Here is a 14,557-nt window from a genome sequence, read left to right as displayed (position 1 = left end):
TCTGATTAAGATGTGCTCACTTCTTCTTTCTCTTGCCTCCTCTTGATGATCACTATGTGCTCCAGCCAGTGTCTACGTTTACAGGCACAAACCATTTCATTTTTTGCCCTCATTCTGAAAAAGACAATACTCATATTATAGCTGTTCACACGGCTAATGAAATTGGATGTTCCACTAATATTCCTGTTTAAATGCAGCTGTCAAAATATGACTTTTACACAGTTTTCCAGTGGTGGTATAATTGTTCGACCATACAAACACAGCCTCCTTCTTTCATTCTTTTAACCACCTTCTTGATAAGGTAGACGTTGTGATATTTTCGCACATCCAGAAACCTGCTATTATTCGAGTTTTATAATATTTAAAAATAGTTGTGTTTTTTCTTCTGACCAGAAGTGTGGTTATTACTTTTGGGCCTGCATCTGTACCCCAGCCTTGCAAACTGTTGGCTAGTTGATTTGTTTACAACGCACAGAGCTGACCATAAACAAGTAAGAGGCTGTGTGATGCAAACTGCATAAATAACCTGCAGCTGAAACGCATATTCCGAATGTGCTGTATACATGTCCACAAAATCCATCTGAATAGTTTCAGCATACTCCACGTCTTAATCAGAAAATGCTACATTTGGAAACAGCCCTATTTCAGAATATTCAAATGGAATATGCAGTTTACATGACCCGTATTAAATTCAGAGTATTTTCTTCTGAATGATAAGTGGAATATTAGTGTGCATGTAAACGTAGTCCCTGTCCTCTTTTGGTGATGCTGAAAAATCCTCTGGAACATCAGGTTTCAGACTGAGTAATGTGGCGAGGTGAAATGCTAATCCAGGCTTGTCAGTGCTGTTTCTTACCTTCACAACTCCCTCATCCTCCTCTCTCTCTCACACATACACACTGTTGTCTCTCTTCACTCTCCTCACTGTCTTATAAAGTTTACCTTCTCTCTCCCTCACAGCACTTTCACTCTGTTCATATTTACTTAAATACATCGGTCTTGTCTGTCTCTCTCGCCTCTTCTCCACATTTTCTGTTTACAGTCGTGCTGTGTTCCTTTCTCACTTTGTGCAGCAGTGAACTCACTCCCTCTGGTGCTGAAGCTGCTTTGTGTGACGCAGGCCAGTGACCCACCTTCATCTTCCTCCTACAGTAAGATGGACGGAGTGCACTTCAAGCTGCTCTACCACGGTGAGGTCAAAAGCTGCTGCTGGCAGGTCATGCTTAGCATAACTCCTCACAGCCCTTATTTATTAACCAGTCCCTCCATGTTGTTGCGATGTTGTTATTGCAGCAGTTAGCAGATTCAGCCCATGCCTGTGAATTCTCACCACAACAACTTGACAGTCCCTGCACAGTGGCACTGGACTCACTTCCCTGTTTCCTGTACTGACAATGCAGACATGCGACATGAATGTAACTGCTGAAGGCCGTGCAAGCCAAGTCCCTGATGTTCTATATCAAAAGCAGGGGTAAACTGTTCAGCACTGCATGTCAGACAAAAATCATCAATTCATCAAACACTTTTCTACGACAAAACACATGAGACAAGACAAATGACCATGACGGAAGCTGTTAAATCCACTTCTATTGCACACGCTGAAAGAATCTAGGTGCGTTAGATTGAATGTGCAAGGACAGTGGTAGTATAAGTGTAGTATAAATCATAAACTTTTATTCTCATTGGAACAAGATGCCTTTGATATTTAATGAATTTTACAAAAAATAGAATGGTTAATCATGGTTGTATTCCTTCGTGAACCAGTCAAGTTGCAGTTACAGTTTACATCCATATTCTAAAATGTGTATGCTTCACACACATCTTTAAACCACCAGCACAGAAGGTCTGTAGAGTCGCCACAGCTTCAAGAATAATGTCCCCAATTTAGTGTCTGACCAAATGTCTCCCCTTCTGTCCCTGAGTTACTTTCAAGTCAAGTCAACTTTATTTAAATAGTGCACATAGTGCTCCACAGCATACACAGAGGAGAAACAAAATGAAGGAAAGAAACACAAAACTTTGAGTGATAATAGCAATAAAATAATAGTAACAGTCACCACATTGTGACAGTGATAATGACAATCACATTATGCACAGTTAAAGGCTAGTGAGTAAAAGTGTGTTTTAAGATGACTCATGAAAATCTCAATGGTGGGGGAGAAACAGATGGTGGGAGGAGGAGACTTCAAGAGTTTTGGGGCAGCGGTAGAGATGGCCCTGTCCCCATAATACTAAGTTGTAGATCTAGGGACAGACAGAAGTCTTTAGTCAGTTCTCTCACAGTGTGATATGGTGAGGTTTTATCCAATTAGACATTTGAATGAAATGTTGTATGAATTCTTGAGTTATGGCCAAAAACATATTTGTGAGGTCACAGTGACTTTGACCATTGACTTCTACATTTTATCAGTTCATCCTTGAGTTCAAGAGGAAGTTTGTGCCAAATTTAAAGAAATTTGCTCAAGGTCTTCTCTCAAGAGAATGGGACTGACGGACAATGGGACAACCCAAAAACATACTCCCACAGGCCACGGCTATCACTGATGCACAGGCGTACAAATGCCTAAAAACGATGTGACATACGTTGCAATTAGTTGGAAAAGCTGCGGTGAAATCAGGCATTTTAGGTGGCGACAATCCCAAAACAAGCCCGCAAAATCTGACAGGGACTGACAAGCACACACAAATACACACACAGTTCCTATACATTTTGTTACATTACACTGCATTAGGGATGTGCCATATCATCTCGTTCACGATAATAGCGGTATCATTTTTAATATGATATGAAAATTTCATATCGTGGTACTTGCAATATTTCGACTTGTTGACGGATTGACGTCATGCTGTTACCCACGGCAACAACAAGCATGGCTGAAAGCAAATTTAGTACAGACTCTGTGGTGGCTCCTAAAAGAGGAGCAGCTTCAGTAGTGTGGAATAAACTGTGGTGTCCTGAATGTTTCAAGAACAGCCCCGGACTCCTCAGCCTCTTTTTGTGACTTACCGCTCAGAGGGAACTCATTCAGCAGCTCCTCTGGCAGCAGCACAGCGTCTCTCCCTCTCCTCTCTCACCGTGCGCACATAGGAGTCGGTGTCGTCAAGTGATTTTGTCATAAACCTTTGGTAATGTAATCCTACGTGTAACTTGCAGCTCAACGAAAAACTACATATGTGTGACTGTGATAGTTCTGGTATCATAACAGCCTGTCACAGGTCACAGGTTTTTTACTAATTTGTCATATCGTCAAGAATAAAGTAATCACAAAAATACTGTGATATTATTTTAGGGCCATATCGCCCACCCCTACTCTACATCACCAAACACCTGCTGTTATTTAAAGGCCTATTCAATAAGATGCTTGCCACATTACAGGCACACACAAACATTGTCTCTCACACACACACACCCTCAGAAATGCTGTAACATGACAAACAATACATCCAGTTCTTTGCAGCCATGCATACAGACTACTTAAACACTCCTCAGTATGCTCATCACTCACACAGGCTCTTACATGCTACACCACAGACACATAATCATCTGGTAATGGTTCCAAGGCATATCTCTCTATTCAACACATGGTCTGTTGTGCTGCTGGGTTTATCTCACCCCCCTCCATATTCACCTGTATTCTTTCCTAAGTGGAGGCATCACTCATCTTTGATTTAATATCCTCATCAACAGGGGAGTGCCCGCTGCTGATCTGCAAATGAAAATGCTGTTCAGAAATTTACTAGACGGATCTGGTAAATTATAACTCTGAGCGTATTATGTTTAGAGTCACATTCGTTTTGATTTTTTCCTCCTTGATGTTAACACCCTCGTACCTCTGTGATTTAGCACTTGTCCTTTTATTGCAGATCAGATTAATTCCGTCTTTCTTGACATGTGGGAGACATGATGTGAAGCTCATTGTGTTTCATTTATCTGCCTGTAACATCGTGTCTCAATGTCTCACTAATGCGTTTGAGAGCACTGCAGATAGAATATTAAGTGAACCATCAGACCTGAGTGTGTGTGTGTGTGTGTGTGTGTGTGTGTGTGTGTGTTTCAGTGAGCAATATAGCAGGGAGGTTGAAGCCTACTGACACAGGAAGCCTGCTCCCTGCCCTCAACTACCTGTACTGCTGTCTGAGCCTGTCCCCTGCACACTGCACTGACACAGGTTAGATATACTTTCCTCCTGCCTTTCTCGCTTTCTATCTCCTTGTGTTTTTCACTCTCTCCTCCTGACGTCACATCCTTCACACACTCTGCCTCTTCACCCTCTGCCTGTTTCTATCTCTCGCACTCCGTCCCTCTGTCTCAATTTGTCTCTTCTTCCGCCCTGTTCTGACAGAGGCTGTGAGGCTGACCTTGACAAGCATGCAGCATTGGTACACAGAGGAAATAATAAGCATACATGCTGACATGCACTGTACATCTTAGCATAATGGTACACAGATATGCGGCTCAGACTTGCACATTGTTTTGTACACTTTAAGTTATGCTGTCAAGTCAGAGAGCTCCTCACGCATTTGCACAAAAGCACGACAATTTCTCAGGGTTGTGTTGTCACCTTGCTGAAACTGAGTAATGCATAGACGAAACCACACATGCAAACACAGGCATGCACACACCCACATAGTAACAGAGTAAGGAGACTAAAGTTCAGAGATCTCAAACACACAGCAACACACACACACAATGTCAGAAAGGTGAATTCAATCTCTCTTTTTTTTTTCTTTTTTTGCACATAATAGAAAAAACAGATCCAACAGAGTGGGTTAAAGGTTTTATTAGATATCTGATTTCTAAAGAGAAAACAAAAAGTTACTCAGGAATCCTACGTCTTGGTCTGCAACTAACTTTTATTTTCATTGTTGATTAATCTGTCGGCTATTTTCCTGATTTATCGATTAGCTGTTTGGTCTATAAAATGTCAGAAAATGGTGAAAAATGTCAGTCAGCGTTTCTAAATGCCCAAGATGACGTCCTCAAATGTCTTGTTTTGTCCACAACTCAAATATATTCAGCTTACTGTCATAGAGAAGGAAAGAAACCAGAAAATATCCATATTTCAGTTGCTGGAATCAGATAATTTTGACATTATTTCTTAAAAAAATACTCAGACTCATTAATCAATTAGCAAATTAGTAAGCAAATAATTCAATAGTTAACACCTAATCAAATAATCATAACAGCTCTAAAGATGTTGATGCATAATAAGAAAAATGAGCCAAAATTAGAAGAAATAACTCCATTATGGAATTTAATAAATACGATGTATGGTCTTATAATTTACTGTGACCTGCCATCAACAGGAGAAATGAAGACATCAGTTATTTGACATATTGATTGACCATTGATTTAATTACATGGTTTGTAGTTAATAAGGTGATGCTAGAGCCAGTGGCCAGAGACCAGGGATGCCATTGGGAGACAAAGCTAATTATGGCCTTAGTGTTGCTTTAGTGCTTCTGCTGTGGGCTGCCTAATTTCACCATTTACTTCTTCATGACTAGTGATGACTTTATAGATGCAACATACTTCAGCCTTGGGTTAAATGGTGTTTGAAGTGATGATGAACAGGAAAAGAAAAGTAACACATTCCTCTATCTCAAGGCAAAAAGTAGCACTTTATAACTTTAAATAATATGTAATCATAAATTTTCTAGTATTTACAGTTGTCCTGGTTGGCTGCCAACGTAGTGCGCATAACCCCAAAGTTATGGAAATGATTTCCCCTTGCATTTTGTTCATTTTTGCTGATGCAACAACCTAGTTTCCACATTGCACAAAATGTCTGTGGGTCCTTTAAAAAAGTCTTAAAATGTCATAAATTATATTTTATAAATATTAGGCTTTAACTTCTTCCACTTCGCAGGGCTGCCAGCGTTCCCGGCCAACATTGCTGTCTTTTGGAGGAAGTGGCAGGCTGAGTTTTAAAGCTAGAGTATTTTATGAAACTAGAAATCCTCAGGGATTTATTAGTACCAACCATCGTATGCTATCTTGTGCAGAAGGGGGGTATATAAAACTCCAGAGTTTGAACTCCAACATTTTGGCGAAGGAAAAACTGGCATGGCCATTTTCACAGGGGTGCCTCGACCTTTTACCTCAAAATATCTAAATGAAAATGGGTTCTGTGGGTACCCACAAGTCTCCCCTATACAGACATGCCCAACTAATGCTAGTGCCATGCATTTTATTTGCATATTTGTGCATACTAGGGTCCCTAAACAGTCTTGTTTGGGTCTGACTGGGAGCAGAGACTCTTGCTGATTCAGTGAGCCCAATTTTATTAATATGTGATGATGTTAGTCCTCATAGTAGCCATTTAATTGTACTGAGACTATTTATTTAAACTTGACCTCACTGTATAAAATGACCTAGAGTAACTGGTAGGAAATCACAACCTCATGAAACTTTACAACCGCAAACTAGAGACCTCAGGCATTCAGAGGATGTATGGCTTTTATGGGTATTTGAACAATAAGGAGATTTCTCAGCAGATTCCAAAACAGAAATGCTCTACATCCAGTTGCAGAAAAAATGCAATTCTTAAAGAAATCTTCAAATGTCCAAAGTTTTGATTTTCCTGTGGTGTTCCTCAGGGTCGCGATGCTTTAACCTGATATTTTGGAGGCATTTTAACCATTTTTATAAATTCTCAAGTCATAAAAAATGTTTAAATTTAGCATCCAATCTGTGTAACAAATGGTATTATGAGACATTGAACATGGGAATGTCCATCAAATTACTTCCACCATAATGATCTAAGTGCCTATACACTCTAAACTTTCAAAACACATATTTATGACTAGAGAAACTTGACACGCAGTGCTGAGCTGCATCTCAAATTTATCTTCAGGTTCCCAGCTTACAGATGATGCATACCACATGTATGTGGCATCTACTGTTTACCTGCTATATCCCCCTAAAGATCCCCTGCTCACCTTAAAAAAGACAAAATGGGTCTGTTGTAGAAGAGATTAAATGTCATTGAATAGTCTTATATTTGAATTTGTGAGGTCTTAATTGCCACAGACAATTTATCTAATTTCCTTGTGTCAAAATGAGTCAAGCTCCTCTGCATGAAAGTCCACATTTCTGATGTTACAAACCTTTAAAATGGCTACTGAACCTAATACTGTCTTAATTTTATACTTGTACTAATCTGTTGTCAAAATGTAGATTAAACTAACTCACTCTGATAACCATGTTCCCACATAAGACCTACTTACTTACTGCCACAAAAGGATGATCTTTCAAAAAAAAAAAACAGTCTCAAATTTGGTTGAAAATGATTTTGAAAAAGCGTTCAATGTAAGTGTTGTTTATTAGGTCAGATCAGAAGATAATTGCACCATGCACTTGGTCAGGGCTGTTATGACAAACTTCATCACAGTAGGAGCAGGATGTGAGAGTGAGTGGGTGATTAAGTATGTCTGAGCACTTCAATGTGAGCCTGTCTTTGATTATGTGCTATTGTGCCTGAATGTGTTTTAACAAGTTTATCAATTAGTAATGTTCCAAAGTCTTCACAAGTGTGTGTGTGTGCATGATTGCGGGTGGTTGCCTGTAGCACGTCACCATGCACCATCCAGGCCAACTGCTATTCCCTCTCGTGCACACACACTGACATAAAAGCCCATCAAAGTGTGATGACACAGTGCCTTCTCCTCTCCAGCTGTCTCCATGCTGCTCTCCAACAGTGGACTGATGGACCAGCTGCAGACAGTCCTCTCCTCCTCCTCCTCCTCCTCCTCCTCCTCCTCCTCTTCTGCTCCATCCCTCTCTCCATCAGCCTGTCCTCCCTCAGCCCTGCTGTGCTGCAGCCATCTACTCCTGTCCTCCCTCATTACCTTGCAGCGCGTTCACTCTGCCCAGGTACACACTAAAGCTCGGCTTTGCTCTTATCACAAGTTCCCTATAGAAGTTAACAGTCAAGGCGCAGTCAAGGGTAAGACATAGTACATACACTAAGGTAGAGCATAGAGTCAGACGTGAATCTGGAATACAAAACACCAATTGGATTCATTTGATACATATCACATAAGGCTGTGGTATAAAACAGTGCACTTTCTTGTCTGCTTTGTGTTGGCTCTGTTGAGATAATACATTCTTATTCGCAATGAGACGTTTGGTGGTAATCTTGTTATTCTTCTGATACTCCCCTCTCTCCCTTGTTCTTTCTGTCTCTTTTTCTCCATTATTTAAGGTCCAAAAGAGCGTCAGTTGGAGTCTGGACGCAGCTGTGCAGCGACTTCTTGTTCAGAAAAGAAACACAGACAGTCTCTTGCTGGGTAACAAAGTCAGAGTTTTATTTGATCATTATTTTTGCCCTTGCAGACAGAATATGTTCATCAGCAGTGCAAGTGTTCACTTAGATAAGTTTGTGTAACCTGAGAACACTGATGTGATTTTTCAGTTATTTTTATGTTTTCTCTTCCCTCATTTTGTTTATATCCTCCCAGTTTTGTCTGTTCTCTTACAGGGGACCTATTATGCTTTACCATAGTTTTCTGTAGTGTTACAATGAAGGATGTCCTTGTTAAATGTGCCCAAAGTTTCTGAACAGTTTATTTCTACTCTGACTACACAATAATGCCATAGTGTGCTGTATTTCTTTATATAGTCATATGCTGCAGGCATGCTACTGCAAGTGTTTACATAATATAGCCCCCGCTGCTACATGTAACTACACGCCAATGTCAGGGAAACATGTAATCCTGGTCGCCAGTCTGAGTGGCAGCAGGATAAATACCCCCATGGAGTCCAGACACTGATGGTGGTGGTGGCTGATGACTCTGAGGCGTATGAGGCTGATGAATCCGCAAAGTTTAGGTGGTGATGGGGAGGTGGAGGGTTCGCACGATGGCAGCAAGAAAGAACTACGCCAGAGATTGAAATGAGGAGCAGTAAGATGATAGGCTGACAGAGAAGGTGTGTCGCTGTGCCATTGGTTGATTGTGAATCAGCTCATGACTCAATTGGCCTACCCCGACAATGACACCTAGAGATAGTGAGTGAGCATACGTGCAAGGAATGAATGGCAGTGTGAGAAAAAACCTTACAGCCTGAGCATGAAAAGTATTGTCTATATTTAGTGCTCATACACATGTTCGCCAGTGAAAGTGTAAGTAAAAGCCAACCCTAGATTTACTCTCACTTGGTGTTTCACCTCGCTATGTTTTTGTTTGTTTCAGCACTGTGTCCTCTGGATGTCTGCTTCTTACAGTCTTTCACCTGATCTCTGCCTTTTTGTAAAGCCCCGACCTCACCTGTGGGCTGTGGGGGTACGTGCTTATAAATGTCCCGAGCACAGAGAATAGGAAGAAAGTAAGAAAATACAAGCAGAGTGTCTGCAGAAATATATATACACCGTTGTGTACTACTAGTGGGTCATAAGTGATGGTTGGGAGGTATTACTCCTGTATGAGTATGTTCATTGTGAATCCTGCATAGTATACTTGTAATTTCTCCCTGATTTTGGATCATATCCCTGCTGAAACTTGATAGATTGATCGATTGTGTTTAGAAGGTTTTATAGGTGATTTTTCATGGCAGAAAGTGCTAGTGCTACAGTCATTCCCCAGCTGCAAGTACACAGCTAGCATACATGTTTTACGTACTAATCAGGGACACGTGTAATCTTGTTTGCCGATGTTGTTAATTTCTCCCTGACTTTGACTCACATTGCTGCTGGAACATGTTCTGTTGTGTTTAGAGGCTTTTATTGGTGATTTTTCACTATAAAAACTGCCAGTATTCTCCATTACAGTCATTCGCTGGCTGCAATGATGGTACAGAGATGCCAAAATACAGAGGACTAGGAAACGTTGACCAATCAGAGCAGACTGGGCTTTTTAGGGAAGTGAATTTGCATTTCCTAGGATAGCACCTGTCCTAATTTCCCTCTGATTGGCTAGTAGTCATTGGCTTTGTTGGCTGGGTCAGTTAGGTTTCGGCAAGAGGAGCAGGAGTGGTTCGGGAGGGTAAGAATGCCTTCTCTATAGTTGGAAATGCAAATTTGCTTTTGGAAGGGGGGCTTAAAAAGGCAGGCGCTAAACAGCTTTCTCAGACAGAGGATGAACACAGCTGTTCAGCACAGATAGTATGCAGAAAATAAAGCATATTTTGACCATTAAGGCATGTAAACATGTTCTGGTGGAAACCTTAAATACAAGTATGAACCTAAAAATGAGCACAATAGGTCCCCTTTAGTCTTCTACTACAGTTCACACTGTCCAGTGCAATTACACACACAGTAGAGGGTGTGTAAAACCAAGATACCTCAGTGCATGTCAGTGAAGTTTGGTTCAGATTTGGAGAGTGTCAGCAATTATCCATTTACTGTGTAAACCCCAGGATAGACTAATGAGGTTCAGCTCCTTTTGGTTTCCATGTACTCCCGCACAGGTAAAGTGGCTGTTTGTCAATGTTTTATCCTGAGTGGAGTTAACCAAACCCTGGGCATGAATTTCACACACTTTCATTATATTAAGTGGCCCACATCCCGCTGCACCACTCGGAGACAGATCATCCCTGCTGCTCTTGTGTCTGTGTCTGTCAGCTGGATAAGTGGCCTGTCAGGGTTGCTGTGATGTATCGGCTCCCTCCCTCAGCCTGCCTATCTCTCTTTCTTCCCCTTTCTCTCTCTTCACTCCTTCGCTCACTCAGCCTCCAACCGTCCCTCCCTCTCCCACTATCTCTGTGCTGGGTCTCTCCTCCCTCTCTTCTGCTGCTACTAATTGAGTCCTCCCTCCCTCAGAGAGTTCTAATCTCAGTGTACATGGCATAAGTGCAATTCAGATGGCTGGCAGCTCTCCGTTTGGATCCCTCTGTGTTTTAGCAATCATTTTGGCCGTGCTTCTCTCTTTATCTCCATCACTTTGGTCCCTCAGTCTTGCTGACCTTCTTTCAACCCTGTCTCTCACTGTCTCACAACTCCCTCTCTTTCTGTCACATATCAATTCAAAAAACTGCCCTCAATTGCTTTCAGCTGTTATACTGCCTCTCCTCTGTGCCTCCATTCCCTCTGCTACCTGCTTTCAACATCTTTTTCTATTTCAAACTTTCACTTCCCACTCCGTACGCTCACTCACTCCTCTGTTTTCCACCATGCACCTGTTTCTCTTGTGGCCCTGCTCGCCACATTTGTTTGCTTTCTCCTCTTCCTCTTGTTCTTCTGTGTGTTCAGGCGTTCCATCTCCCCTTAATTCCCTTTGGTTTTCCAGCCATTTACCAGTCCTCCTCTGTACCCCCCTCTCTCTTACTTTCTCTTTTCAGTCAGCTACCTGAGGTTGCTGCAGGTTCTACTTGATGCTGACCTGGTATCACCAGTGGTATGTCTGAGCACTAGTCCTGGCATGGTCGGGCCCAGACCCCTGGAGGTCGAAGACGGTGCTTTGTACCCGCTCGGCTGCAGAGGAGCTCAGTGCCTCTCAACTGCTCTCAGTGGACTTCTTTTGCAGGTAGTATTTGGGAGGGGATTGATCTGTGTGTGTGTGTGTGTGTGTGTGTGTGGTTGTGTGTGGTTGTGTGTGCGTGACCGTATGTTCAAGCACATGTAGGTGTGAAAACAAGACTGAAAATGAGATTTTGAGAACAGACAAGATGTTCCTGGTTCTGTTAACCACTAAAGGGAACATACAGTACGTGCTTTTTAAGATTTTCTCTCAACTTAAAACCACGGTGCAAGGGGTATAAAGTGGGAGTGATAATGGCCCCTTCGCTTCTTCCTTCCCCCCTACATTCGGCGCCCTTGCTTGGACCACACCCATCTTTGATCTCTGTCTTCATTGTGATCTCAACTACACACTTTGAAAGTTTTGTGAATGCGTCTTGCACAGTTGTGATGCTATCACGTTGACAAAATCTGTCCACAGACAGACATATTAACACCTGGCAAACAACTCAAAACTGCTTCTGTGGAAATTCATGCTGCAGTAGGTGTTTCCAGGACCACATACCATGACATGCACACACAGACTCAAAAGATGAAAGATGAAGCTTAATAAATGTAGTGGAACAGAAGTATAAAGTAGTAGAAAATAAATTACAGTAAAGTACAAGTACCTTGAAATTGCACTGAAGTACAGTACTTGAGTAAATGTACTTAGCTAGACTAATTTATTTTCCTGATGAGCTGTTGATGTCCATAAGCAGATCTCTACTTCATCAATTGACAGTATCAGAAACATTTTCTAGTATAGCTCCAAATATACATATGAACCTGAAAATAAACATACTATACACCATCTTTAAGCCAACAGTTATACAGTCAAATAAATATTGGGATGGATAGCTGTGTTGTTTTTTGCTGTAGAATTGTCTATGGATTTTACATCAAGAGCAGAATTTGAGTCTGCTCCAGGGACTGCCATTGCAACATTTTAATTTCTCACATTTCTTTTTTGTGGAAGGCAGAAATAACAGAAAACACCTACTGTAAAATCTGTGCTGTAATGAAAGGTGGAGTGCTACCAAATATATTGTTGCTTTAGCAAGTGCTGGTTGGAAAGTAAGCAGTTCTAAGTGTTAAAGGAAGGTTTGCATTTCACATAATTTGCTTAAATTGTATTAAATCTTTGTCAGTTTCTGGCATTAATTTAAACATGTCATAGTAAAGCAGTTTATGTAATGGTGAACCGAGGTATATAAGGAAAACCTGAAGGGAAATGCAGTTATTGTACTGAGGTGCTGGCCCACAAGTAAACATCAGAGAATTGAGAAAAGAGCTGCACACTCATAACTCCCAAACAGTCTTTTTATTCTTAATTCTGTAAATCAGCACATATTGACTTATTTAGGATAATAAAGAATCCATCCATCCATTTTCATCTGCTTATCCGGGACTGGGTTGCGGGGGCAGGTGGCTGAGCAAAGCACTCCAGACATCTCTCCCCCCAGCAACGCTTTCCAGCTCCTCCTGGAGGACCCCAAGGTGTTCCAAGGCCAGATGAGATATGTAATCCCTCTAGTGTGTTAGTGTGTTCTGGGTCTGCCCCGGGGCCTCCTACCAGTGGGACATGCCCAGGACACCTCCAGTGGGAGGCGCCCACAAGGATCCTGGTCAGATGCTTGTACCACCTCAACTGACCCCTTTTGACATAAAAGGAGTAGCGGCTCTCCTCCGAGCTCCCTCTGGATGTCCGTGCTCCTCACCCTATCTCTAAGGCTGAGCCCAGCCACCCTATGGAGAAACTAATTTCCGCCGCTTGTATCCGCTGGGACGTAGATGAACCAGTAAATCGAAAGCTTCGTCTTCCGCCTCAGCTCCCTCTTTACCACAACGGACCAGTGCAGTACCTGCATCACTGCAGAAGCCGCACGGGAACGCCGATCCATCTCATGCTCCATTCTACCCTCACACATGAACAAGACCCCGAGATACTTGAACTCCCTCGCTTGAGGCAGTAACTGAATGTGAATTTTATGTAAGAGATCTTGATTTAAAGATTGAAAACCAAAAATATTCCCTCAGAGTTATCAGTGTGCACATCTGTCCTCCTCACAGATATAGATAACCATGTGTTCACACAGCAGTGAGCTTAACGCAGATATGATGATGCCTTCCCTCTCTTGCTTTACTTTCACTCCAACTTTCACTCTGCAGCAGAGATAACGCAAAGGTAATCTTTTAGATCTTTACAGCATGACACAGAACCTGCTTTTCGCCAACAAGGCTGTGTAGCAAAATGAGATTTCAATTGATTTAGCAGTTAGCATAATGGAATGGCACACACATCCAGAGCAATCTCAGGTGTCTCCAGAATGTTATTACATATAGCTGGTGTATTGACTTTGGTCGCTTATTACCAAAGAGGCAGACTGGTGTCCAACCAGCATTCATTTAACAACAAATACCTGAAGCACTATTTCTCCTGGGTGGCAGCCAGCTCAGAGCAAGAACCAAAATCCAAAATATGATCCAGTGCACAAAATAAAGCAGTAAACAGACCCTTTATCAAAAAGATCATAAAGAATCTTCTCTATAAATGTCTTCTGTGCACTGAACTCCTACATACTGTATGTTAATACTTAACACACACCTTTGATTTTACATCTGTTTCAACCTGGTAGTTCTTTATGATCAAAGCAGTGCTCCAGCATAACAATACACAGAGGCACTACTGTACATAAATATCAAGCACTAAAATGCTCTATCACACAATGAGGTATATTGACTCCTACCTTTACTGCCATCACTTAATGGCCAAGTCTCAGCAGTCACGCAATAAAGGATGCATTTTTTTTTCCGTATGACTGAAGCTAAGATATTGTGAATCGATGAATCACAAGGCTTGCAGGAATTATAATAGAGTAGCTCCAGTATGAATGGTGGTAGTGCATTTTTACTATGTCCATAAAATAGCAGGAAGATGCATCTTGAATACAGCTCACTGTTAGGACTCATTGTTCATTAAATAGGCATGAGTTCAAATTACTTTTAAGACCCTGACATACAGCAGCACATAATGAGGAAAGTGTGATACAAGATTCACTGAAATTTGTTTATTCAGGACCTTAAAGAGTGCTGGATGGTTTGTAGTGAAACATGTAAAC

At 41.6% G+C, this 14,557-nt stretch overlaps 1 protein-coding gene across 1 annotated transcript in view; it reads left to right on the top strand.

Moving 5' to 3' along the window:
• mei1 (meiotic double-stranded break formation protein 1) overlaps positions 1-14,557 on the top strand; it is a 102,790-nt gene that overhangs the window by 64,828 nt on the left and 23,405 nt on the right. Inside the window, 5 exon segments of the mRNA XM_078161465.1 lie at positions 1,074-1,190; positions 4,059-4,169; positions 7,677-7,876; positions 8,208-8,292; positions 11,279-11,463. Coding sequence (XP_078017591.1) covers positions 1,074-1,190; positions 4,059-4,169; positions 7,677-7,876; positions 8,208-8,292; positions 11,279-11,463 — 698 coding nt within the window.

The sequence above is a fragment of the Epinephelus lanceolatus genome, chromosome 18 (genome assembly GCF_041903045.1).
Source record: "Epinephelus lanceolatus isolate andai-2023 chromosome 18, ASM4190304v1, whole genome shotgun sequence".
NCBI classification, from domain to species: domain Eukaryota; kingdom Metazoa; phylum Chordata; class Actinopteri; order Perciformes; family Serranidae; genus Epinephelus; species Epinephelus lanceolatus.
This window is presented reverse-complemented; position numbering and strand designations above follow the sequence as displayed.